The sequence below is a fragment of the Atractosteus spatula genome, chromosome 11 (genome assembly GCF_055471065.1).
Source record: "Atractosteus spatula isolate fAtrSpa1 chromosome 11, fAtrSpa1.hap1, whole genome shotgun sequence".
Taxonomy (NCBI): domain Eukaryota; kingdom Metazoa; phylum Chordata; class Actinopteri; order Semionotiformes; family Lepisosteidae; genus Atractosteus; species Atractosteus spatula.
In genome coordinates, this window is record NC_142716.1 from 31,128,333 (window position 1) to 31,155,366 (window position 27,034).

General features: G+C 37.9%; 2 protein-coding genes across 4 annotated transcripts; both read left to right on the plus strand.

Annotated features, from left to right (window-relative positions):
- The first annotated feature begins 29 nt into the window (after positions 1–29).
- Positions 30–3,906, plus strand: mrpl55 (mitochondrial ribosomal protein L55). 2 transcript variants are annotated; one of them, XM_088926797.1, is made up of 4 exons: positions 30–163; positions 1,044–1,139; positions 2,332–2,533; positions 3,271–3,906. In XM_088926797.1, exons 1-4 carry the CDS (start codon positions 135–137, stop codon positions 3,421–3,423), a joined length of 480 nt encoding a protein of 159 aa, XP_088782923.1. In that variant the 5' UTR covers positions 30–134; the 3' UTR covers positions 3,424–3,906. The 2 variants fall into 2 exon arrangements, with proteins under 2 accessions (XP_088782923.1, XP_088782924.1); XM_088926798.1 differs by lacking the exons at positions 30–163; positions 1,044–1,139 and adding an exon at positions 1,277–1,587.
- Positions 3,907–4,737: 831 nt separating this feature from the next.
- On the plus strand, positions 4,738–21,506 carry slc5a9 (solute carrier family 5 member 9). Of its 2 annotated transcripts, none has more exons than XR_016093790.1 (14): positions 4,738–5,190; positions 6,505–6,576; positions 7,640–7,744; positions 8,182–8,346; positions 9,139–9,244; positions 10,731–10,811; positions 12,268–12,473; positions 13,280–13,415; positions 14,070–14,177; positions 14,851–15,001; positions 15,384–15,552; positions 17,159–17,374; positions 18,746–18,906; positions 21,042–21,163. XR_016093790.1 is itself a non-coding variant. In XM_088928375.1 (14 exons), exons 1-14 carry the CDS (start codon positions 5,062–5,064, stop codon positions 21,248–21,250), a joined length of 1,986 nt encoding a protein of 661 aa, XP_088784501.1. In that variant the 5' UTR covers positions 4,743–5,061; the 3' UTR covers positions 21,251–21,506. The 2 variants fall into 2 exon arrangements, 1 of the variants encoding a protein (XP_088784501.1); XM_088928375.1 differs by having other exon boundaries at positions 4,743–5,190; positions 18,774–18,906; positions 21,042–21,506.
- The last annotated feature ends 5,528 nt before the right edge of the window (positions 21,507–27,034 follow it).

A 27,034-nucleotide genomic window follows, 5' to 3' on the forward strand; every position in this document is an offset into this window, starting at 1 on the left:
GTGTTGAGTGTTTTGAATTTTGAGTGTGACTCAAATTGTGATTGCCAGAGTGATTGCTAGCAGCCATATCACCATGCAACTCACAACCAACAACCCACTGAAGCAAAGCAGGTGTGAGCCTGGTCAGTACCTGGATGGGGGAGACTTCCTGGGAAAAACTAAGGTTAGTGCTGGATAAGGGGTTAGTGAGGCTAGTTGGGCATGCTCAACCTGTGGTCAATCTGGGCTCTAATGACCCAGTATAGTGATGGGGACACTATACTGTAAAAAGGCACCATCCTTTGGATGAGATTCTTGAAAAGAGTATGGGTGTAACCCTGGTGTCCTGGCCAAATTTCCCATTGGCCCTTACCAATCATGGCTTCCTAATAATCCCCATCAATGAATTGGCATCATCACTCTGTTCTCCTCTCCACTGATAGCTGGTGTGTGGTGAGCATACTGGTGCACTGTGGCTGCTGTCACATCATTGAGGTGCTTGCTTATTGGTGGTGGTGGAGGGGAGTCCTCATTATCTGTAAAGCGCTTTGAGTGGAGTGTCCAAAAAAAGCACTATATACGTGTAAGGAATTATTATTATTAACTAAAACATAATTTTCTAAAAGAGACTTCCAAGTGAATTGTATATTTTTCACAGTCTTTTCATAGTTCTTTTTAAGACATAATTGTCCCCTCTCTCTTGTCCTTGTATTATTGTTCCTATCAGATAGCTCTATTTGCCTGCTTTTTGCTGCATAGCCTGTGTTCTGCTGTCTGCTGGAACTATGACCAGAGTTGGTTATTGCCTATGAAGACCGTAAATTAAATTTCTGAACAAAGAGTCCACCTCCATATTTTTTAGATTCCACATCAGGGCTTGTAAGTATTACAATAACGATAAATCCAATTAATTGATTTAACATTTATTCATGGATTTTGATATTTTATTTGCCTAAAAGGTTTTTGAAATTAAAAATCATTGTAGAATTTTGGAATACCTCATAATAAAAGCAACATCCTTAAGAAATGTCTTAATGTTTAATGTAAATATTGTAACGCAACAGGGGCTCAGGCGGGCGCCCTTGCCGCATTAGGTCGGCCCCCCACCGTCGAGGCCTCGAACCCGGGACTCCCGTGTCACTCAACAGAGACCCAGCCCGGTGAGTCAAAGAGAAATCTCTCGACAGCCCAGGGGCTGTGGTCCTGCTATCACTGGGAAGGGCGGTGACGTCACCTGCTCTTGTAAGCCGGCTCTTACACAGTACCTGTCGGCCGTAAGCGTTACAATATCATACGTATAACACTACTCAATCTGCCCATCTTGTTACATACACACCCCCCAAAATACAATTCCCAAAAACCTTTTCCTTTCGTGGTTCCGTGTCTTCCGAATTACTGCGGAACTTTAATTTTCCGGAACTTTAAACAACAATCCAGTCGGTTTTCGAAAGGGGAGCGTTTTGTTTGACGGACCATAGATTTACAGTGACCTTACAGGATGCTGCGTGCTTTAGTGTTTTAGTTTTGCAGTTTTTGAAATATAACTATAGTTTGCGAAATGGCTTTACACAGAATATGGAATTCGTCGACAGTGAGGTGTATATACAGGTAAATACATTTTACGATAACATCAAATTAGAAGTAGCAGAAAAGGTAGTATTTTTATACCAGTGTCAGCATATTGTAGCATAATACGAATAAAACTAAAAATAGCACTGAATTTAAAATATTTATTGATGTATTTAACCAGATAAGACGTGTCTCATTGTTAATAAAGAGAAGATTGTAAAGTAGGACATTTGCTGGAGCAATTTGAGTGAAAGAACGTCCTGGTGTTGTACAAATCCTGACCTAGTAGTAATTAATGCAGTTTTGAAAGTCTTGCTGCTAGGTTAAACATCACGCTGTAACACTTGTGGTGACTAAATTGGTTTTCTAAGTACTGTACTTGTAAAAAAAACGAGTTCTATTAAATGACAGTTTGATAAAAGTCGAATTTTACAAGCCGTTGACTCTTATACTGTATGTAAACCAAATTTAACTTTTAGAGGTTTTTGTTATTTCATTCTGGAGTCTGTATAAAGAAACAGTATGCAAGCTAAGTTTGGTATACTTGCTGTTGTCTACGTCATTAACACTTTTTTAAGAGCCTATGGCTTGCAAAACCTGGAGTGATTTTCAAAGGCATATCTGATTTTCACTGCTGGTATAAAAAGAACACTTCACCTTGGACACTTTTCCAAATGGCTCAGTCACGGGTTTTTGCATTATTAGGCCTTCAACGGTATATTTTCCTCCTCATGTACATGTGCCGTACTCAAGTACCATAACCTGTCTGTGTTTTGCTCATAGCTTTCTCCAAGAAGGAGGCACCTCCAGGTCCTTGCCTGCTTCATGTGCTTTTCACTCAAGTTGCAATCTGCAGAACTCCAACAGAACCTCCATAGTACAGTATGGAAGGCAGAGCTATGGAAGAATGTACCCTGTGTTACTGGTGAGATGTGATGGCTCCACAGTCAACATCAGATACAAGGAGCCCAAGAGGATTCTGACAGTAAGCAAGATTGACAGTGTTCAGATTGAGCCTGTTGTTTGTTTTGTTTGTTCACACCAAGTCCTGGTGTGATATGATCTTAGAGAACATTTTAACACCCAAAAATATATTTTGATATTTGAGATTGTCAGTTTCAGTGCAGTTTTAACCCAGTTTACTGGTGCAACTTCTGTCTTTGGACCAGTAATGCAGTGCATTATCAATGAAAATAATTGTTCAATTTGCTGGTTAATACTTTTGCATTGAAATAGCAGAGAAATAAGGAAGATAACAAGTAGAAAAATGCTTGAGTTAATGAACAACAATAAAAAATTGTTCAGGTGTGTTAGTATTAATGGCAATAGTGTTATTTATGTTTTATTCTCAGAAAAATGTCAAGATAATTTAGAGTTGCTTTCATTAGTTCATTATGCTTTAGGCCCTTTGTTTTGCAGTTTCCCTACAACTATAGTCCAGAATATTTCTTTTTCTGTCTGCTTTTAATCTGGGTATGTATAGTTTAAGAAATGCACTCCATTTCAGATTGTAGAGGGGGGACATGTTCTTTATGTGAATATAGAACGTGTGCAAAAGCAAGCACTCTTCCCAGTACCCCTTCCTTTCAAAAGTAATTTGGACTGTCCAACTATGGAGTCTCAGTGGAACAATTGATTCTGTCTTTCGTCTCTACAGTCTTTGTTGACCACACCCTCTGCTGCTGCTAAAACAGCTCACTATAGATTTGCTTGTCTTGTCAGATGCCAGTGGACATCTCCACCCTTTCTGAAGAAGAGAGGAAAGCCAGGCTGCAGAAGAGGGATGCAAGGAGAGTGGAGGCTAAACCAGCCAAGGAGGAGATCAAGGACGACTTCAACGTGGACGATTACAGCAAGTTTTGGAAGAAGAAGTAGCAGCAGCTCTGTAAACAATGTTGAGACCTAGATTTGTGTGAAACTGCTTCACTGTTAAATATACGCTCATTTTTTAAGTTTGCTGTGAAGTGTGATGTATTCCTTCTTTCAGAGTAAAAGGAAAGGAAACAACTGGATAATTCCTATTCACTCCTTTCTTGAGGAAAGCATATTTGACATGTCTGTTTATACCCAAAAGGATTTCTCTTAGATATATGGTATCGAGCTTCAGCAACATGACTGGGTAGGCTGTTTGATATTCCCAAAAGCCTTTGTGTAAACCTACTGAGTTCCTGCTTTCAGTTTTAAATGCACCTCTGTGTAGTTTTCTCTTGAGTCGTCTGATTTGTGTTTCACTATTGGTTTGGATGTCCACTTGGATGACTTTGTTAGTCCCTTTGAGGATTATTAATACTTGGATCATGCCCCCTTGTAGTCTTCTCAGTTCATGATTAAAAAGTTAAATTTTTTTGGTCTGTCAAAGTAAAGCATTCCTTTAATCCACAGGAGAGCTATCTGTTACATTCCTGGGTTTAATTTTAGAGCAGCAATAAGTTCTTTGGGAAGTGATGACTTTTGTTTCACACAATATTCTAAATGACGTCTTGCAAATCTATTATACAACTGCCCTTGATTTAGGTTCTACATTTTTAACTGTATATCCCAACATTTTAAGCGCTTACCTAGATGTAAATAATCTTATCAGCATACATGCCTGAATAACAAGCTCCTCATCTTTCTAAATAACAAAGTAGCTTAACCGCCTGTCTTTAAAGAATCATGGATCTGTTTACCACTTTATATTTCCTTTTTATTTTAATTCAATTGTCACTTAAAGGAGGTAAACATTCCTTGATTGTGGTTTTGAGAATAACAATTGTTACTTTTGAATAATACACGCCTTACTCCAGGGCTTAATTTGTTGAAGTTCACATCATGAACTGCAAAATGTCATGTGTGAAGTTTTGAATCTTTTCTGTTGCCTTTTTTTTTGGTATATTTTAAATCTAATTATTTTGGTTATTTTCTTCTGATCCTCAGAAAGTTAGGGTTTTGTGAAAATACTCAAGAATTATTCCCCTTTAGGAAGTTTATTATTATATTCTTACTACTATGATCATTAAAACTTGGCACAACAGTATGATAGGTAGTTATTATGTGATCTAGGTTTTCCAGGGCAGAAAATAACAAATCCAGAGAAACAATATTTTTTTTTCTGAACATGGGAACCTACAGTACATAGAATCGAATCTTGGGAATGGTGATACCTCGAGTACTGGAATGGGTCTTTCTAATTTCATGACATGTATTGGTATTCAAGGATTAAATTCAGAGGGATGGTTTAGCTAAGGTGGCTCAAATGAATTAGTCTGATTTATCTGATGCTATTGGTACATGTAGCCCCCTCGAGAAAATTGTTACTCTGCCCCTAAGTCTTTTTCTCATACCATAAATTAAATTTTGCTGTTAATAGATTGCCCTGACCTGTCCCTGTGCTTTCCTGACTGACGGGGACAAGTTTATAAATGATCAGTGAAGAGGATTTTCACCCCCTTTTACAGTAAACAGGTTAATCATTAAAGCACATTGTAATTGTGCTTCAAAGTTCACACTAAACAAGTTCAGCTGGCTTCTACGATGACTCCGGGAGCTGTTATTTCCTCTGCCACTCCAACCCCAGAAACAAACAGAAAATTTGCCTTGGAAACCCCGGATATCATAGTTGTTATTGTCTATTTTGCCTTTGTTATTGTTGTTGGAATATGGGTAAGTAAAGCCAGACCACTACGTACAGTATGTGTTTATCTCACACTGGGTTTGGAGTCCCATTATGGGACTTCTGCTTTTTATATTCCAGTGCAGTTTTCAATTGAACTGAGATCATTACATAATAAATTACATAATATATCTAATATTTAATTAAAACTTTACAGTACTTTAAAGTTCATTTTCAGGTCTTAAAGGGTTGGATATCTCGGGATACATTAAAAGTTCCAAAATGATAAAAAAATCCAAATTATTGCTTCATTTAAAGTTTATAACATAAATACTTTGTGAATATGTATGAAATCCTTGTTTCCACTGAAAAGCAGGTAAAGAGTTGATGGTTTTGTCTCTGTTTTTAGAAGCCGATCATGTTTTTAGATTACAAAGAAACTTATATACTTTCACCTGTGATAGGTGAAAGGAAGAACATACTGTACAATTTCTGTAAAAGTCCTCTGTATGCAATCTACAGGATTGCATACTTTTTTACAATTTTATATTTCATTCTAGGATTGCTGATCCTAATCATTAAAACACTTCATTTTCATTAAAAAACAGAAATTGGAAACTAACGGTTTCCAAAAAGTCGGGTTATTAAAGCCTAAGTAAATTAATGGATTTGCTTATTCAGCATCGTGACAGTGTATTTCTAAGAGTAAATTCACAGTCATTCACAGTTGATCAAAGGGTGACTTTATTAATCAAACTGCTATCCTTAAGACAAAATCTAATTTTACATCTCAATATCTGTGTATGCTTTTGTACACTTTTTGGCTTTCAATTGTTTAGGTAAGTTTTCTCTAAACATAGTTCTAAAATGTTGGAGTTTTTTATTTTGTCTTTGATTAATGTTTAAAGTTAATGTTTACCTACGGAGTATGTAACAGGATCAGGTATGTGAGAGTTTGATTTTAGCAAAAAGGAAAAAGTAAATCTCCAGGTGTTGAAGAAACATCTGTTAGTCTGATATAATTCTAACTTTTATTCCAAAATCCCTATTAAGTGATGCAGGAAAATACCCTTGAGCCTTAGGTGCTACAAAGATGCTCATTATTCTGGCCATGTGCCATTATAATGAAAATGAATAAAGCAGCATTTCTAATAATATGGTGACCTAAAAATATGGATTTTCAAGTCAAGCATAAATGCTTTTTTTTTGCTAGTAGAAAAGTAAGATTAATCGTTACTTTTGGCAGAAATTGAAAAATACCTTCTCATTCAAACAGTCCGTGTGACAGTTAATATTAACTATCTTGGTGTAGTAATCTCCATTCTCAGTTGTACTAGGTGACAACCATCTCTACTTTTTTGCAGTCATCAATCAGAGCCAACCGGGGAACAGTTGGGGGCTACTTCCTGGCTGGGAGATCAATGACATGGTGGCCAGTGAGTTTTCCTATTGAATATATTAATTATACACACTGTACTGTATGTTTAACAGTATTATCTGCTGTAATGAGCATGAGGTTACTCGGTGTTTTACACTTTAATAGTGTAACACTTTTAAATAGTGGTGTTCTCAATTTTAGATGTTTTTTATCATAGGTTGGGCCGACCTGGTGTACTCATGATGAATGATTAAACAAAGTAATGTTACACATTAAAGGGTTCACATACACCTATCAGTACAATATTAAATACCTTTACTTCCTTGTCAGGATTCCTCAAAGATTTAATATAATTCGGTTGTGCAGTCTGGAGGGCAATTTTAATTTATTTCTAAATGTAAATGTGCATGTCTCTTCAAATGTGAAATGCACATTTGGGAATCCTGACAGGCCATTATATTTAATATTAGAATGACAGCTGTATCTCAAGCTTTTACAGAGCAAACAGGTAGTAGGTAACAGGTTGTTTTATTTCCTGAATTAGTAGTGTGTAGTGCCTTGGTTTGATTTGATTAAATTTGATTAGATGTAAAAATGTTTTTGAATTCCTGCCTTGTTCATCCTCGTTCAGCCTTAGAGCTCTTCATCTTTGCTCCCAGACAGCTATTCTTTGAGGTGTCCTTTCCGTTTTTCACTGAGGATCTCCCTGCTCTTAGAGGAGGCTTTTCTATTTGCCACTGCCTGTTTAAGCAGAATATATATTTGATGGCAAGATGGAGGCTCTAAAGTGCTAGCTTCCTGAGGACATGACAGGTCATCATATACTTACACACACACGATAATTAATTTAATTAGGTTTTGATATGAGGTGGAAGAACCTGGAAACTCTCATGGTTTTCTTCATGAGTGACATATTTGTAGATTTATATACGTTCCTCAGTAACAAAGAAAGAAATGTTTGTTTTTAGGGGAAAAACCCTTTTCAGCATGCTGTACATTTTAAAGTCAGCCTTTTGCACAAATGTAGAGCTGTAGGTATTCATCCCCAGTGGTCTCACAGAGTGTGATCAGAGTGGAAGCAGAAGTGTCAGCAATCTTCCTGTCCTTGTGCTCATGTTCAGATTGGTGCCTCCCTGATGTCCAGCAATGTGGGCAGTGGACTGTTTGTTGGCCTGGCAGGCACTGGGGCAGCAGGAGGCATTGCTGTGGGTGGCTTTGAGTGGAATGTGAGTACTGTTGTGCCAGAGGCCTTGAAGCTGTCTCCCAAATTTTGATATGCCAATCAATACTGTATGTAAAGCAGCATAGATAAGTAAATTTAGTTTGTGATGCCGATAAGAAACTATCTTGAGTTTTGCCTTGGATTTTATCCTTTTGATAAAATGATAAAACTTTAATAAACATACCAACAAGGGACACACAAGCACAAGCATTCTTACATGGAAATATTGGTGCCGCAGTGATACGAGTAAAATTAAATTCTATTGAAAACTGGCATACGGCTCTCTATGAATATTTGTGTAAATAACTGTTTTGTGATTCCCAAAGAGAAGGCCTGTAGCTATGAATCCACAGACAGTCACACATGTCCTTAAAAGGATCCTAATGGATGTATGATTATGGGTTGCTCAGGAAAGAAACTGATGTTTTTTTTTTTTACCAGGCAGCTTGGGTGCTCATTGCTCTGGGCTGGATCTTTGTGCCTGTGTACATCTCTGCCGGTGTGGTCACCATGCCAGAGTACCTGAGAAAACGGTTTGGGGGTCAGAGGATTCGCATCTATATGTCTGTTCTCTCCCTCATTTTGTACATTTTCACCAAGATCTCGGTAAGTTTGGAAACTTCTGTTAATCTTTCGCATAGAGATGCCCTGGTTTCCGAGAGCTAGGAAATCATCTGCCCTGACTTGCAATGTCAGCAAGTGTTTTGAATTGCAGATGAGACAAAGATCAGTGTGTCACATCTGTGTTACATTATTGTGTCACAGACTTCATGCAGTTAGTGCCTCAAAGGGATAAGCAACCAAATTCGGACTTTTTCACTCGCTTAAAATTAATGTGTCCCGGTCCTTGTGCTCACTTGAAATTTCTAGATTCAACACTAAGTCGCTTCTCCTGTCTGGGAGACACCTTTGTGTCCCCAGGTGTAATACTAATAGACACAGGTAATTTTTCATCCCCACCACAATATCTCTTTCAAACAATGTATTGTAGCTATCATCTCCCTTTTTGTTCGTAATATTTTGTCTGTCATTGTGTTATGTTTGGAGTGTGCTGTAAAACAAATTTCCCCAATGGGACAATAAAGCTTAAATTGAAAGTATAGTGTTGTTCAAATGAGAACATCCATGTATTTTTGGAATTATCCAAATAATAATCATATTATTTTTGTGCTTATCATTCCTGCTTATCACATTATCACAAGTACATTTTTTTTTACTGTAAAGCATACATGACTGTTTAGACTTTGCTGTCCCCTATGTTGGGGGGCACAGTGTGAATATACAGTCTCCCTCCCTCAGGGTAGGCTAGCTTAATGGATGTGTAATCAGCCATTTGAGTGAGTACCAAGTAGTAACTAAGAAGAGATTATGTTATCACTTATTGGTGTTTTGTCTCAGACAGACATCTTCTCAGGAGCCTTGTTCATCCGGGTCTCTTTGGGTTGGGACCTTTACCTCTCTACAGTAGTACTGCTTGTGGTGACCACAGTGTACACCATTGCAGGTATTGTACACTTCTTCACTGCCCTGACAATTGAGACAATGGTTGCACAGGAATATTTACTACCACCAGTTTGCCTTCTGTTTCAAATTCAATATGATTACAGCTTCATATTCTGAACTGCAAGAGATCATGAACTGTGAATTTGGTTCATGAATACATAATGAGAGAAACAGGTCAGAGTCCTGTATTACCTATAAACAGCTGTTATTGTAAGATACTGAAGCAGTGAAAGATCTTCCAATGTCTAAGAAGTACACTGGAATAAAAGTAAGGACCATGATACTGTAGCTGTCATTCTCTGAAGAAATATTACGAGATTGCTTTTCTTCCACAGAGAAAACAGGCAAACAAATGCCAAACTAATGATGAAATCTGCTGGTGATTTATTCTAAAATATTGTATAAACACACTATTTTTGGATTTCACGTATTTTATCACTGGTAGCTTCAAATTCCACAATTCAATCTAAATATTTTAGAGTTAAGCTTGGACAGTGACTGTCAAAGATGGGTTTCAAATTGTTTGACTTCCACTGGAAATTTCTCTTCCCAGCCTGAGCAAAAATTTCTAGGTGCATGTTTTGCAAAGACATTTTCATGAACAATAAATTAGCACATTCACTTTTTGTTTCAGTATTGTTTTGAAAAAAAAGCTGAAGACTTTTGGGAGAACAACAGCCCATGTTTTGCTCTGGAGTCATAATCTTAATAATATATTTACAGGGTTTCTTTTCACTATCACATTAAAATCATGCATATACATATGGTATACAATAGAGACAGCAGCTTACTAAGATGAAGATAAACTATAGGTGATGATTCATAATATGACATTACATTGATAAGCAATCACATATTGTACTGATGATAGCAAATTTTGATGTATGAGATGACAACACAAATAATAGTTACAAAAGAAAAACCTTAATACCTGACTGTAACTCTTCTATCTAACCTCCATCTTTTAACTGTTTCATCTGATTTGGAGTATTCAGGGAGCCAGAACCTATTCCAGCGATAAATGGGCACAAGGGGAATACACCCTGAAGAGGACACCACTCCATCACAGGGCACACAGAGACACACACACCAGGGCCAGTATTCCCAGAAGCCAATTAATCTACCAGTACATTTTTGGACTTTAGGAAGAAACTAGAGTACCCAGCAAAAACCCATACAGCATGGGGAGAACATACACACTGTTCTGCCACCCTCTGTTTAATATATCCTATTCCATGTCAGAATAAGTGAGCTCTGCTATGGCTTGGTACTCTAACTTCTAAAAGTTAATTAAAACAGAATTGGGTTCAGAGAGATAGCACATATGGACCAAGAGTAGTAAGGACATGTAAAAACCAAAGAACTGTCTGCCTAATAGCAACTAAATGAGGCTAAATGGGTCAACTGACTTCATCTTGTTTGCAATTTTCATAAATTCACACTGAAACCAACATAATTTTAAGATATTAATACATCTGTATCTGCAGGTGGCCTGGCAGCAGTGATCTATACAGATGCTTTGCAGACCGTCATCATGGTGGTAGGGGCATTTGCCCTGATGTTCATAGGTATATGATTCTTTCCTCTTTCTTTTTGGTTTGAGCTAAAAAGCTACAGAAAATTACATTATGTACTAACTAGAGTTAATACATACTTTAAGTGTACATACTGCTGTGTTTCTGTAACTATTCTGCAGCTCCACTATGCATTCATAATGTGTAGAGATATTTTGAAAAAATGGGAGACAGACCTTCATACCATGTTTGTTGTATGGTTTGTTAGCCTCAATTGAAGTGTTGGTGTCCATATTATCACTACTGTTGGTTCACATGAATGAAAAAGCCCCCTGCCATATCTGACACACACTGTGGTCATGACTTTGCAGTTTGGCAGATGAACAATGTGCTCTGTGAGGTTGAGACCTGACACATAGCATGTCAAAATTCTCTCCGAACCATTACATTGCTTTTTTAATAAAGATCAAATTGGCCTCTAAGGGGTTTAAAGTACGTGATATGTTATATGTGCTTTCCCTTTGTTGTTTGGAGATGTTAGTACACATACTATATATTTCTGAAAAGTCCACAATGCACTGACTGATGCTTAATTTCTAAATGAGTTGAATGGAGTGCATTTAAAAAACACTCTAAGTGTACTCTAAGTGTACCGTGTCTCAAATTATCGTGAGACCCTAAGTAAGATAACACTGCCTCCCCATTCAGAATCAGGGATATTCAGAATCTTTCCGTAGTTCATCCTTCCTTTAATGCATGTCTCAATGACTACATCATCAACCTTTTAGTATTAGTAGCACTGTAGTCCCCTGTAACATTGGTATGAAAAAAATATTATTTTCTCCATTAAGTAGTGCAATACTCAGGGGTGTTTCTTGCTGGGTTGTGCAGCAATCACCATCTTCTTACCTTACCACACCATATTTACAGCCGTGCTGAGAAAAATAAAAATAAAGAGAATAGCCTTCTTTCTGTTACCTAGATGAAGGCTCATTAATATATGAAGCTCACTTCTGATCTTTCCCTCTCACATAGCAGCACAATACTTTATTTCCTTTTCTGCTGAGATACAGTATAAGAGTGTCAACCATTTCTGGAATCCCATTTGTTTTGTTGCTGAAGATTAAGATTCCCTGCTGGTTTTACAGTAGTATATATTGCACTGTGGCTATGTCAGTCCCCAATAAAACTGGAACTGCTTGTAATGCAAGAACATACCAAGTATGTTCTATGTAGTGAATGTGAGCTACCTGGTGGAGATGTACATAATCATTTTCATACATGTGAATGGGATCATATAACTGAATATTTTGACATGCAATTTATCATAAATACATGACAGGCAATTATTTTACAGATTATATATGATAAAAATATAGGATATCTTTTATTACATCGAACAAACCCATTATCCGACTTGTAATACAATGGCACTTTATTGTTTTATGTCAGGCAAATGGCTTCAGATGAATGGCCCAATTCAGTCCACTCTTGTGCTGTGCCTCTCCAGGTTTTGAGAAGGTGGGCTGGTATGACGGACTGCTGGAGAAGTATGAGGTGGCCGTGCCCACTCTCACTGTGCCCAATTCCACCTGCCACCTGCCCCGTGCTGATGCTTTCCACATGTTCCGCGACCCACTAACAGGAGACCTGCCCTGGCCTGGCTTGGTGTTCGGGCTCACAGTCCTGGCAACATGGTGCTGGTGCACTGACCAGGTAATATCGCAAGGCTGTGCCTATGTGCCTTGCACCTCAGTGTTAACATTGATCATGACAATGTAGTTAGCTGATTGTAGTATTGTAGTAAGGTACAGAGGTGATTGAGCTGTACTTCCTGCTGGAGGAGCTGATTGAGCTTAGCTGAGCTCAAGCTGCAAACCAGAGGGACCTCCACTACATCTGCCAAGAGCTGAATTCCAGTGGTCTTATATAGTCACCTGCCTTAGGTGTGGAATTTGAATTTGTTTATGAGCAATGAAGTATTTATGCAATTCAGGGCTCATGTGGAATGAAAGTCAGAGAATGTGAGACTCTCAGAAATAGGATGTAAAACCCTGTTGTAAACATCAGCAACCAAAACAAGATAATCTTATCTCAGGGTTTACAGGACATCTTGTCTGCTCTACCTTGCATTGTCAGTGAGTGTATACCAGTATGAAACATTCTGCTATGACACTCACAGATTAGGACAGAAGTGAAGCCAAGTCTTGTACTGAGGCCCTTGAGTAGAAGCATGCTTCATCTTGGAATTTCCAGAGAGTCTGTCTCAGAAAGTCATTTGCAACACTATATTTTTGCAAATATGATATAGCATATAGAATCATACTGACTGTATTAAAATATGTCGACATTTGTGCCCTGGTTTTTCAGCACATTATCAAAAGAGATATAACAGTCTTAGTTGTGTACAGAAGTGGAGCGTGTGCTTTAGAGGACATTAAAACATCGCTGTATGTAAGACATCACTAGTGCTTCCAGTGACTGGGAGTCTGCTGTGTCTGCCCGCTGTGTGCCTGTTCCAGGTGATAGTTCAGAGGTCCCTCTCTGCAAAGAACCTGTCCCATGCCAAGGGGGGCTCGGTGCTGGGGGGGTACCTGAAGGTCCTGCCCATGTTCTTCATTGTGATGCCAGGCATGATTAGCAGGGCACTCTTTCCAGGTGAGTGCTGGCAGAATTTTAATGTCCCCTAGTCCGCGCCAGCCGGACTCTCAATCTCAAAGTGATTTAAGAGTTTAAGATAACCTAACTAGGACATTTCATGCTCTTTACCTTATTCTGAGCAATTTGGGAATGACAACCATGTGGATTTGTAGTACTATTAGAAATACAGAAAGGTTTTTGAAACCAGTTTTGTCATGTATTTTGTACTCTAATAATAATAGTATGTTAAACAGGGTAAATACAATTTTTGTCTTATGTGTCTATGAACAAAAGTGATCAAGGAGAGTTTCATTCTCCTATAGCATTTTCATTTTATGAGTGAAGTAGTGCTAGAGAAAGTTCAAATTGCAGGTAGCAGAACCAGGATTAAAATAATTAATTTCCAGGCTAGAAGAGTAATTTTTCACACTGATAATGCATCCATCACTTCAAAATCATGAAGGCTCAAACAGACTTTGTATGTTCTGCATGAGCACAGAATTGTGTAAGTAATACATTAGCAGCTGCCTGAGACTTGAGCTGTAGACTATATTATAACATTAACCAGCCTGGATTTACCTACAGTGTGTGGTGCTTTTGAACCCCAGTGATTTTTGAGTTGACTGTTGCTTTCCCCCTGTCTGAGGCCCTGTCTGATTTGCTGTCTGTTAGATGAAGTGGCCTGTGTGGACCCTGAAGAGTGTGAGAGAATCTGTGGAGCTAGGGTGGGCTGCTCAAACATTGCCTATCCCAAACTTGTGGTGGAGCTGATGCCAGCTGGTAAGACACACTGCAGGACTTACTTATGTCTTTGTCCTTTTAAAAGCTTAAGAACATGGCCATCATGTTCTGAAGTTGAGACTATAACCTGCTCAGACTGCTCATACTGATCAGACTATAACTTGATACAGACTGCTGAGCTTTGAATAGGTTCAGTAAAGTACTAGCTTTACTGAAGCAATGGTTTTAGTCTCCACAGCTAGTGAAATAATAAATAGAAATCTGTATCCTTGTTATGGTATTTTACAGGTATATGGATCATTGACAGGTTATTTAGTTTTTAAGAATGATTTCATTGTAAAATGTCATGAATAATCAACCAGATGATGATGCTGTAGTTAACAGTAGATATTCTTCTTCTGTATTTTCAAACAAGACAAAGAAGCATGAAACCTCATAACTTCTAATAATGCAAACAAGAAATTCTTTGCTATATTGATACCCAGGTTTTCCCTAGTGAGTTGTGTTAGTGCACTACTGGATTGACAAATGTAAGGAATATTATTATAATATGAATAATAGAATACCTATGGCTCAAAATTAATCCTGGTATCTTAGTGTGACAGCTGGTCTGAAAGGTGTTGGTACAATCCAGAGTGATTGCTAACGGTGTGTCCATGAGTGCTGTTTTTCAGTGTGCTCAGTGAACTCCACTGTGTGCCTCTCACTCCAGGCATGAGGGGGCTGATGATTGCAGTGATGATGGCCGCCTTGATGAGCTCACTCACCTCCATCTTCAACAGCAGCAGCACTCTCTTCACCATGGACATCTGGAAGCGCTTCCGCCCCCAGGCCTCTGAGCAAGAGCTCATGGTCGTGGGCAGGTACCCATAAATGCTCTGCCTGGAGAGTGTTAAGAGAGATGAGATGTTTCCAAAGAAGGCAACAAACAGAGAGAGCTGTTTGATCAAGGGAACTGCTCAGCTAATCTTTGTGCAAGTTCTAGGGGGAAGTGTTCTGACAACTCCAGAGGCCCCATTTATCTCTTGATCAGATTTTAAATAACTGCTGTTTCACTTATTGCAGTAGCAATTATTTAAGGTGCTACACTGCTACTGTAATTTATTATACACAAAAGTGTTAGTACGCCTATTGTTATTACTATTGTTGTAGAATAGATAGTGCATGTTAGATAGGGCTGCCCAGCTGGATGTTTGGGGGTCTGCCCATCTGGTTGGTTTGATCTCAGCCATTGTGCTTCTGCAGGGTATTCATCTTGGTGCTGGTGGCCCTCAGTATCCTCTGGATTCCCATCATTCAGGCAGCCAACAGCGGAAAGTTGTTTGATTACATCCAGTCCATTACCAGCTACCTGGCACCACCCATCACTGCCCTTTTCATCATGGCTGTGTTCTGGAAACGTGTCAATGAGCCAGTGAGTGTGCCGGGCATCCAGGCCTCTTTTCTTAATGACCAATTTTAGAACACAAGAATGCTTTGAATAGTATTTTCATACTCATGGCTATCATAGGTTGCTTTGCCTAAAGGTATGAGACAGGGTCATAAATTAAAAAGATAGAAATACTGATGAGTCTAACACACATTTTCCTTAAGTGATTAAAATTAGCTATAATAAAAAAAATCCAACTAAAATTTTAAATATGTTATTCAGATTGTCAGCTGTGCTATGAATCAGAGGCTCATAATTAGTCAAAATGGAAAAGCAAACCATATGTACTCTGCCAGTTATGTCAGTCAGGTAATACAGGTGTCTTAGAATTAACAAAATTTCAGGGCCATGAAAAACATTTGGGTGCATTTGAATGAGCAGTTTTCCATATCAACCAATGAATCGGTCTAATTTTCTTTTTAATGTCCTTCATGCAAAGCAAACTTCATAAAGTGCTAAAAATTCAGATACAATGGTATCTATATAATGCAGAAAAAAACATAAAATGTAGATATATTAAAAAACAATAACAGCAGATAAATGGTTGCAAAAGTAATATTCCCAAAAACCCAATCCAATAATTAACAATCCTGAATAACCATGATCCTTATTATTATTCACTAATTATTGTATGGTGGGCATTGTTAAGACCTCTAAAGCTAAAGGTATATTTATATCTTTTTGATGGTTTAGTTTGATAGATATGCTTTGATGTATTATTCTGGACTAAGGGATTAACAACAATGTGTTTTAAGGTATGCTTCCTATTGCACATCATGGTGTTTCCACAGACCAGGTCAGTAAAGCACAGTCAGCTAATGTTGAAACCTAAGGAAACCACAAGAGGCACTATGGCAGAATCATAATAAACGTGCAAACATTACATGGTAAACTTTACCAAATTAGTTATTATTAAGTGAAAACCATATTGATATTGTCTCCATTTGGAGACCCTGAAAATCCAGTCTACCATACAATAAACAAGTGTGAATAATTTTCTGATTCTTCTAATTTAAACCTGGCTTGAAGGATGTAAATCCTGACTGAACTGCTGTGGTGTAAGACACTTATTCAGTGAACTAATTTACATTACCTCTGCTTTTTGGGAACCGTGAACTCCAAATATCCTTCTGCCTGGTTACAGAAACAAAACCAAATTGACGGATTCTTAAACCTTTAAAGCAGGAACCACAAAACAGTTCATCCATTCAGGATACTACATTAAGATTCTCTAAAATAGTATCTGCTTTACCACCTTGGTCCAGAATTATGTCCAAATTACTTAATTTAACAATATCATTTTTATAATTATTTAGAAACCTGTGATTTAATGGTGACCTATAAGACCAGCAGGCTTGGGAATCTCCAGGACCAGGGTTGGAGACCCCTGCTCTAAAGGGAGCAAATAATATTCTTTTTCAAGTTCCGTGTGATTAAAGTTGAGAATAAATTTACAAGCTTCATAGAGATAAGTTAAATCAAAGCCGAAACTCTGGTGTGTCACAGGTGACGTTTTTGGCCTTGCAATAATGAGGAACACATTTGCTTGAACCAGTCAGCTGACCCCTTTCCCTGGTACATTTGCTTGCAGGGAGCCTTCTGGGGCCTGATGGTGGGTCTGGTCATCGGAATGGTCAGGGTATTCTTGGAGTTTGTGTATGGAGCTCCCCCCTGTGGTGAGAAGGACCAACGGCCTGCAATTGTGAAAGACATCCACTACCTGTACTTTGCCCTGATCCTTCTGGGTCTCACTGCCCTGGTCATCACTGTAGTGAGCCTTTGCACTCCTCCTATTCATGACCAACATGTAAGTGAGTTCTTAAAAAGGTCAGATAACACTTTAGATCAGGGGCTGAAAATTCAGTTTTTAAATTCTTTGTGACCTCTTATGTATTAACTGAACATTAACACAGTGTTAATATCCTGATAGAAACTGACATCTAATAATGAATCATTAATGAGAACAATGGCATACATAATTGTTCACATATGTAAATATTTTATAAATGCATAAATTTGGCATTAATTGCTATTTGAAGACTTTATAATGTGAAATCTGCATTCAAAAAACTAGTGTTACCAGTTTTTCATTAGTGTGCAAAAGTCGGACCTGCTGCTATGTGAAGCCTTATTAAAATTAAATGGAACATCTCCCAAAAATGGAAATATCTAATTTTCCCAAAGTGCACCCAGGTCGGGTACATAGATTTTCAACTCCTACACCTTCCACCATCTGAACAAAGTAACCTGATATGGATTCCTGTCCGGCTTTGAGTTGTGTTTCTTTATGCAACTCACTGAAATGTTGTAAGACTTTGTACATCAAGGTGCTCATCTTAAGGCTTGTCCAGTCCTCTCTTTTGCAGAATGTTCATTTGAAAAGCAGAACACTTAAGGTGCTGAAAGTATTGAAAATGTTGCAGTGCAGAGTTGAATGTTAAGCAGCCTGTTTGTATATTAAGGTTTTTTTGCCATGTTTATTTAAAAACATGGACAAAACTCTACAGCAAAATACATTTGTGGATTCTTTAATCCACAAATAATTGAATTGTCAATTATGAGGTCCTCTGCATTAATGACAGAGTAACACACTTGAATTCACAGAATACCTGTCATTGCCATGAGCGCCTCATTGACTGTTGCCTTGGGTAGATGCAGTAGAAGAACATGTCAATTAAGTTTGAAAAGAGGCAACGGTATCAGCGGTCCTGACATGGATGTGGGTGTTGACTGGAATGGAACACAAAAACTCCAGGAGCCGTCTCTCATAGCCTTCTGACTTCCCTAGGCTCTTGTTCCCTTTATCTGTCTTGCAGCTCACCCCAAGCTTTTGATCATGTATTTGGAAGTGAAGGAAATAAAAAATGTGCAATTTAAATAATGGAAACCGAAAAACTAAAAACTAAAAGGACTAATCACACAAAGATTTATCCCTCCCAGGCTTTGCAAACTGCACACATTTGTCCAGACTGCAGCAGTGAAGCAGACCGGCAATGTTTATTTCTTTAATCTCAGAATTTTGTTTTTACATTTACTTGAAATACTAAAATATCCTTTAAATATGCCACATTTGCTGTAAGTTTATATAATAAACTAAGTAAAAAAAACTGTAGCACTGAGTAAAACAAATTTAGCCATTTAAAAATTTAGCCTTTGTTTGTGTCCCTGTGTTTTTAAGCTCGACTCCTGTTGTGTCCCTACTCCAGCTCATTCGATTGACCTGGTGGACGAGGGGGAGTCAGGCCCCCCGCATTGACCTGGAAGACCCCTGGGCTCCTGTTTCGACCCCTGACCCCAGCAGGCCCTCTTTAGAGGACACAGAGTCACCTCAGGGAACAGGTAAGAATGACATGCCCGAGACTCAAATCCTGAGTGTCTCAACCAGGGCTCACTTGGAGTCCAGGATGAGATCTTTACCCAGACATCGCTGCTTCCTGCTCAGCTCGCTATCCAACTGTGATTGGGAACTCTAAAGAGGTGACATACCCCGGTAGAAGATAATTAGGTAGGTGGGTGTTGTTGCTTTTTTGTGAATCCCAGCTTGTGGTTTGATACATTAGCAAAACCGACCTTGCATCGCGGATAAATAGAGTTTTGAGTGCTTTCTGTTCATGTTGTTTTTATGTGGCTGAGTTGCTATCACACATGCACAGTGCTGTCAAAAAGTGTTAGCTCCCCACCCCCCATACAATTGCAAATATTGTTGTTACAACCAGAATTTTTAATGCGTTACAATTATTTTTTCCCTTGATTCACACAACATATGTAACAATTTAAAGGAGCAAAAATATGTTTCATAAACAAACATTTATGAAAAATGAAAATATTTTATTTACTAATGTATTCACTGCCCTGGGCTAATACTTGTTGAAGCACAATTTGCAGCAAATACAGCTTTGAGTCTTCTTTGGTACTCTATCAGCTTTGCACATTTGGACTCATTCTTCCTTGTAGATATCCTCAAGCTCTGTTAAGTTAGATGGGGCATGTTAGTGAACTGCAATCTTCAAGTTATTCCACAGAATGGGATTCACATCTGAGCTATGACTGGGCCACTCAAGGACATTCACCTTCTTGGTTTGAAGTCAGTTCAGTGTTGCTTTGGCTGTATGCTTGAGGTCTTGTTGTTGTCCTGTTGGAATGTGTGTCCTTGACCCTCTAGGATGTTTTGCTGATTGAAGCAAATTCTCCTCAAGGATTTCCCTGTATTTGGTTCCATTCATTGTCCCCCCTATCCTGACAAGTGCCCCAGTCCCCGCTGCTGGAAAGCATCCCCATAAGATGATGCTGGCACCACCATGCTTCATGGTAGGAATGGAGCTACACAGGTGATGAGCTGTATTCGGTTTGCATGAGGAATAGCTCTTTGCACTCATGCCAAGGAGTTCAGTTTTTGTTTAATCAGACCAGAGAATCTTTTGCCACATGGTCTTGGGGTCTTTTATGTGCTAGATGTGCTATTAGCTTCCATCTAGCTACTTTTCAATAGAAGCAAAATATGTGTAGTACTGCAGTGATTTTCTGACCACAGCCATGGAACTCTCTAGTTATGTCAGGGTGGATTTTTGGTCACTTCTCTCACCAAGGGCCTTTTTGCCCATATGCTCAGTCGGGAAGGCCGGCCTGCTCTAAGAAGAGTCTGGATGGTTCCATATTCTTTTTTCCATTTCCTAATATTATTTTTGTATCCCTAACCAGATCTATAGCTCCTCACAATTCAATCACAGAGTTGTACTGACAGCTGCTTGGTCTTCATGGTAGAGTTTCTGCTCTGACGTACTGTCAACTTATGTACCTTATATAGACAGATTTCCTCTGACATTGTCACCAATAGAACGGAACACAGGTAGACTTCATTAAAATTTTAGAGTGATCTCAATTGGAGATAACTTGGGCACTGTTTGGAGTGTCATAGGAAAATGATCGAATATTTATCTAGACTTCTCAGTGTTTTCTTTCAAAATACATGTAAAAAGTCCAGAACTTTCATTCCAGTTTGACAATATAGAATTATATGAGTAGATGAATAACAAAAAAAAATCATATAAATGTATTCCTATTTCATTTTGAGACACAAATTGTGAAATAATTCACGAGTCAGTGAATACTTTCTGAAAGCTCTGTAGTGTCTCAAAATGGCTGTACCTGCACTGGATACAAATGAAACATTGACAAACACGTGCCCAAGTTATGGTATTGAAGTGAATGGTATGAGCAAAATCTAAGTGAATAAATATATTTTTCTAGGTGGGTATATGAGATCTACATACTGTAAGTATATAGTAAGGCTTGCAATTGTTTTATTTTTAATAAATTCATTTATATCTATTATTTAAATAAAAAGCTGAAAACATAATTAAATGAAATGTTGGGGGTAGACGTTCCTGATGTTAATGGTAGAATAGTGGGGATATCTTTGTCTTGCTTCAAACCCTTTGGCTAATCACGTTGGCCTTTTCTGTTGCTCTTGACAGCAGACGTGTCACGCTGGAAGAGAGTGGGCCTGTGGTTCTGTGGCCTATCCAGTAGTCAGGCCAAACCCCAGATGAGCCTTGATGAGAGACAGGCCCTGGAAAAGAAGCTTACCAGTATTAGGGAGGACCCTATCTGGAGAAATGTCTGCAATGTCAATGCCATCATCCTATTGACTGTTAATGTCTTCCTGTGGGGATACTTTGCCTGACCATCGCCAACATCCCAGCACTCCAAAAAACTTTACTTCTTGACTATCTTTTTCTGCTTACAGTATGCAAAACATTGTTTTTCTGTTCAAAAGTACAATGCAGAGCTGTGTCAGTTTGGACTTTATAACAGAAGACCTGAATTTTGATGAGTCAGACATGAACCTTGTCATGCTTCACTGGACAAGTCCAAACATGAGCCCTATCCAGCAGTTTGTCCCCCACTGACATTCATAAAATTAAATTTATACTACTGAATGTTTCCTCTCCTTTTATTTACAGTAAGTGTTTTTCTTTCATTGAGAAACATATTAAATCCACATTTACAGTATGTGTTGAGTTTTTAGATTTTTGTTGGTACTCTGAAAACAAAATTACTCAATTTATATTGCCCCAGGGTATTACTGCAATGACATTTTTAAACCAAATATTTAGAGCAGTAAATTTATGCAGAATACATTAAAACTATAACATACTGTTCTTCATTTGTATGGCCTGCCCTATTTGTATGGCCTGCTATTGTTTTGCATCTAATGAAAACTCACCAAATTCAGAAAAGGTACAGATTTGAGAAGAAATAAGTAGCAAAGTTTTTAGAATTTTAGAACACGAAAAGGTTCTAAAATTTGTCAAAGATCACAGGGAATCTTGTTTGGTTAATATTCCAGTTGTCTTTATCTTCTTTTACAAAACACTCCCAAATTTTGCATGTCTCCTGAAGCGCTTCAAATTTCATGTCTCTGGCACAGGTACCCTTGACAAACATGGAGAAAATTCTAGATTGTTATAGAAAATAACAAAAACAATATATAGTACAGATTAAACATATTTTGATTACAAACTCCTGATTTATCAATCAGATATGAATAAAACATTTTAAACATTTACAAAGAAATGGCAAAGTATTTTTAAAGTTCATAAAAATGTAGTTTTTACAGCTGAATTGTATTAGAATGAACAGTAGATGGCAACATTGTTTTATATTTGTTTCATTAGCACTGTATTAAAGGAACAGGTTATTCTCGATATTGATTTTTTAACTTAAAAAATATATATTTTTTAAAATGATGTTCCTGTTCTTTAATAAAAACTTCCCAGGGTAATTCCTTTTGATACCAGAATAAAATGCTTTTTTAACTGTATGACTTAAATTGCAACCAATTCTACAATTTATTGCATTTAATTTACAAAACCTCATTAATATGTCAACTCCTTAACTGAAACACATTAAAGGAGCAAATGATCCAGACTGGCTCCCATCTTAGTCATCATCTGTGATCCCTTTGCCTCCACAGATCCAAACTGGGATCACTGGAACATCAGATGCAGGAATAAAGGTCAATTTATTGTCAAGTGAGGGCTAATTTCTTTGTGAGCCTTTTCCACCTATATTGAAAATCAACATGTTATACCAAACTAAATCATATATGGCTTTAAAGAGTCTGACTAATGAATATTATTTTTGACATTTTAACAACAAAAATCTCCAATACTAATTAAAGAGGAAAAAAAAGTATAATATTAAATGCAAAATATCACAAAGAAAATTGAAAACACATGCTTCAACATATTCTGTAAACTATGTATTTATCCACACAAGCCTAGAAAAGATTCAGAAAAGGGTCATGTAGAAAATATGTGCATAGAAAATATGTTTTATGTTGTATATGAACAACTCTTACAGAGTCAAAGTCCCCAGCTTCGATGTGTTAAGGCTATTGTGCCGTTATTATTAAGGTTATTGCAGAAGTTTTCTATTGTGTTCAATTTTTTCTATCACCTGCCTGAGGAATAGGACCCAGCTGCTGACTCTACCAGGTTAATAAAAAAGACCTGATGAGAGACAAACAGATGGCTGTCCTGTATCACATAGTCTTCCAACACAGTGTAAGAACCATATCTAGAGGTTAACAAGAGAGACTGGGTTGCCTTGGGGACATCATCTGTGAATTCAATGGAAATACTTTAAAAATGGGGAAGGAAATACAAAAAAAAGCAATGCACTTATTTGCGCTTTTAGTAACATTTGAGACTCATTATGAAAAATTGATCTAAGTGATATTCTTAAGTGTCAATTAAAGGCAAAAGCTTTAATTTGAAGCTTCCCTGACAGTAGTGGAAGTGTAGGTCTCATGTAGACATTGACAGTAAGATCTCACCCAGAATAACCCAAAATCTCAGATATTAGTGTAATGATCCGGTAGTAGGGAAACACAGGACAGTTCTGGAAGCAACTGTATAATTTCACAAGGCTTTTATTCTTTGTTTCTCTGCCCAGATCATGATAATGATTTAAAGTTGTTTTATGTCCATTGAGCTGTAGACTGTCTTGGCTTATGATCTAAGATGGGGAAATAACCATTGTGTAATTAAAAGTTAAGAGTTGACAAAATAGAGTTGAAAGTTTTGATAGGTGACTTTTCTCTTGACTGCACCATTTTAATCAAGTTTGTCCCTACATTACTATCAAAAATGAAAATTGCCCCCAGATGTTCCTACAATATCTCACTGAGATGGCACAGCTGCTATTGGTAAGGTGTGAATCGCTCAGGGTTGACCTGGCTTGATAGGACCAGTGATAACTCTGCTGGAGGCACTTTGGTACACACACCGTGGGAAATGGTAGAGTGACTGTGCTCTTTCCTGCAGCACTGGTGGCAAAACCTGGGGTATCTAAAGAAAACAAAAGGCTCATATCATTCCTTTGTTGGCCTCACTGCATTGATCGCTGATACGTTACAGGATTGATTTTACATTTTTTCTACTAACATAAAAAGCACTTACTGAACAGAACCTTGGTTATTTAAGACCATACCAGCCTACACTTTCACTGAGACCTGAGAGAGTGTTGAAAACATTGGCATGATTTTCATGGACCCTCGCTGACTAATTTGAAATTAAAATGTAGCTCAGATTTGTGGAAAACAAACTGACTGTTTTTCAAATGTGATATAGTAGTTTGTTGCTCTAATTATTCTATCATTGTAAATGATTCTTTTATTTTTCTCTTTATTTGAAATGTGTCAGCTTTGAGCTGCTTTTAACAGCTCAGCTTTTAAGTGAGAGGTGCTATACATATGAAATGTATTATTATACATTATGTGATAAGAGCAGAATAAGATGGAAGCCTTACCAAAGCTGGCAACATGAAATTAATAAATTGGTTTTGGTGGTGATCTAATATGAAGAACAAAAGACAGGGATCTGCAAAGGAACCTTAGTGAAGGGGTATCCAATCCTGGTCTTGGGGACCACAGTCCTGCTGGTTGTTCATTGCAGCTGAGCTCTTTAATGAGTCCTTAATTGGTCCAACTAGTTGCTTGGTCAGAACCTGTACACTTCCTACTCAAAGGTTGAAGATGTTAAGTTATTTAAGAACTGCAATAGTTAAAAGCTAAACCTACTGTATGTTTTTAGGAACTGAAAACATTTGAGGAGTTCAAATCAAACCTATTATTTGGTCAGTTAAGGGTTCAATTACTTAACTGAGTCTTCAGGTGGAACAAAAAGCAGCAGAAGTGTAGGATTCCCTGCCTTAAAGAAATCTTTATCCAGTTTTAGTCTTAAAAGGGATGGTGACGGACAATGATTTGCATGTTTTTAACAAAACAAATACTTCCTAAAAGAAACTTTTACAAATTTAATTATTTCTTAATTTTTAATAGTTTATAGTTTTTGCATTATTTTTATGTATAGACTACATATTATTTTTATATTTAACTAAAATAAAGGACAGAGAAAAGGGACTCTGTGTCTTTAAATCAGAGTATTCTGGCAGTTCCCAGCCTTAGCAGTGGGGTGGTGCTGTCTTGCAAGGCCGTTGAAACATTGTTTTTCCAAACAGATTGTGGAAAGGAACTTGCCAGCCAAGTCTAACCAGCAGTGCAAAGAGGTGAGTAATTACCCCGTTTTCATCTTTCTAAATTTTGAAAGATGTGTGCGACATATGTGAAAAGAAGATATTCAGGTTTTTGTAGTGGCTTCTTTTCTTCATCACTTTATAGTTATAAAATTGTTATAAAGTTGTGAGTTTGTACAATGATTTAGTTTGTGTTTGCTTGTGTAGAGAAGATGTAGATATTTGTCACATCATTCTTACAATCTAACTAGAAAACACTACTACAAAGCACGAGAATGTTCCCTTGTACAGGAAAAAAAATCAAATCATGTCTGAAGGTTGTTGGGGCCTAACTTAATTGTGAGTTCACTCAAGTTCTCTAAATTATTTTATATTCTTAAAGGACAGATGCAAAGCAATTGGTTAAGGTCTTCCACTGGAGCAGCTCTGTGTCTCCAGTCTGGCAGTCTTAATAAGATTTATTCTTGGAAGTATTAGATAAGTGTGTCCTCAGCGGGTTTTAAAACCTAAAATGGAAACAAATGCCACTATAAAGATGTGCATTTAAAATGCTTTAAAGAACTTAGGAAATTTGTAGAATTATTTCTAAAGCATATGAAAGTTTACTAATGTCTAGATAGATTGTATTTTAGCAGCTAATTGATCCAAAGATCAAAACCATTTTGCAGCCTTTGCTTTACTTTACAAGATATAAATGAGTCTCCTGTGATACCTTTCACTAATTTGTTGACTAGTCTTTCAGGACCTATTAGCTCAAAGGTTTTTAAAGGAATATAAAATATAATTGTTACAAAACTTCAATAGTTGATTACTTCATATTTGCTCAACAAATAATGTCTCTGGACTTAACTATTTGACAGACATGCCCTATTTCAATACTAGAGGCTAGGTGAGCGAAATATTTATAAGACAAACCTAAGAAGCATTCATGTGAAACAAAAATTGAAAGAGAAGATTAAAAAGATTGAAAACTCAACCTTGGATTCCTCAGAATTGGAAGAAAAGAGCAGAGTGAAGTGCTCAAATATTTTTCAAAAGCTGTAATTAGAGAATTTGTCTTTAATAGACACACATGATATGGTTCAGTTGGCTCTGCATGCCTCCTCCTGGAAAAATCATTGTGTTGTTGGGAGCAATTATCTGCTTGTGGGGGACTGGGTATACAGGCGGGGAGGTTGTAGAATGCTTTAGGGTCCCTACTGCTATAATCCAGACCCCCTCTGGCATATTTACAGGTCATGAAGGGAGAGGGGTCTGTCAGTGAGTAGGTCAGTATTCAGCACAGAGCTCTCAGCTCTCACAACTCGCAATACCATGAGTAGGATTCTCACTCAGTCACCGCTGCGATGAGGACTTCATTCCAAATCTCCACATGTCACAAATACGAAGAACACATTTCCACAAATAGGAGCTGGCTGCCTCATGCCTGAGTAATCCAAGCACAGAGAAAGGAGCACACCACAACAGGGGGCATAGCAGTTTTATTCAGTAGCTCAGAGACACTCATCCTAGATCCTGAAGAGCTGTGTTTATTTCTGGCTTCTGTTTTATCCCATACCATAAGAAGCCATCTATCCAGACATTCATTTTCTAACCTTTTCTTCCCATCTGGGGTCAGGGTAGGGGAGCTAGAGCCTATCCTGGCAAGCAAGAGGTGCAAGACAGGGTACACCCTGGCTGGGATGCCAGTCCACTGTAGGACGGACACAGTCACAAACATGCACACTCCAGGGCCAGTTTTCCCAGAAGCCAGTTAACCTATCAATATGTTTTTGAACTGTAGGGGGAAATCAGAAACTGACGAGAATGTAGGGAGAACATGCAAACCTTAGGTATGGAATTGAACCAAGGGGTCCAGTGCTGTGAGGCAGCAATGCTAACCACTGCGACACCATGCTGCCCCATAAGAAATTAAGTGACTCAAATA

Coding starts and splice junctions, on each gene's coding strand:
- slc5a9 (XM_088928375.1), top strand. CDS start 5,062: ATGACTCCGGGAGCTGTTATTTCCTCTGCCACTCCAACCCCAGAAACA. Junction 9,245..10,730: donor CACAGTGTACACCATTGCAG/GTATTGTACACT, acceptor CTGTATCTGCAG/GTGGCCTGGCAGCAGTGATC. Junction 10,812..12,267: donor ATTTGCCCTGATGTTCATAG/GTATATGATTCT, acceptor GTGCCTCTCCAG/GTTTTGAGAAGGTGGGCTGG.
- mrpl55 (XM_088926797.1), top strand. CDS start 135: ATGGGGGAGACTTCCTGGGAAAAACTAAG. Junction 1,140..2,331: donor CTCAACAGAGACCCAGCCCG/GTGAGTCAAAGA, acceptor TTTTGCTCATAG/CTTTCTCCAAGAAGGAGGCA. Junction 2,534..3,270: donor AGCCCAAGAGGATTCTGACA/GTAAGCAAGATT, acceptor TTGTCTTGTCAG/ATGCCAGTGGACATCTCCAC.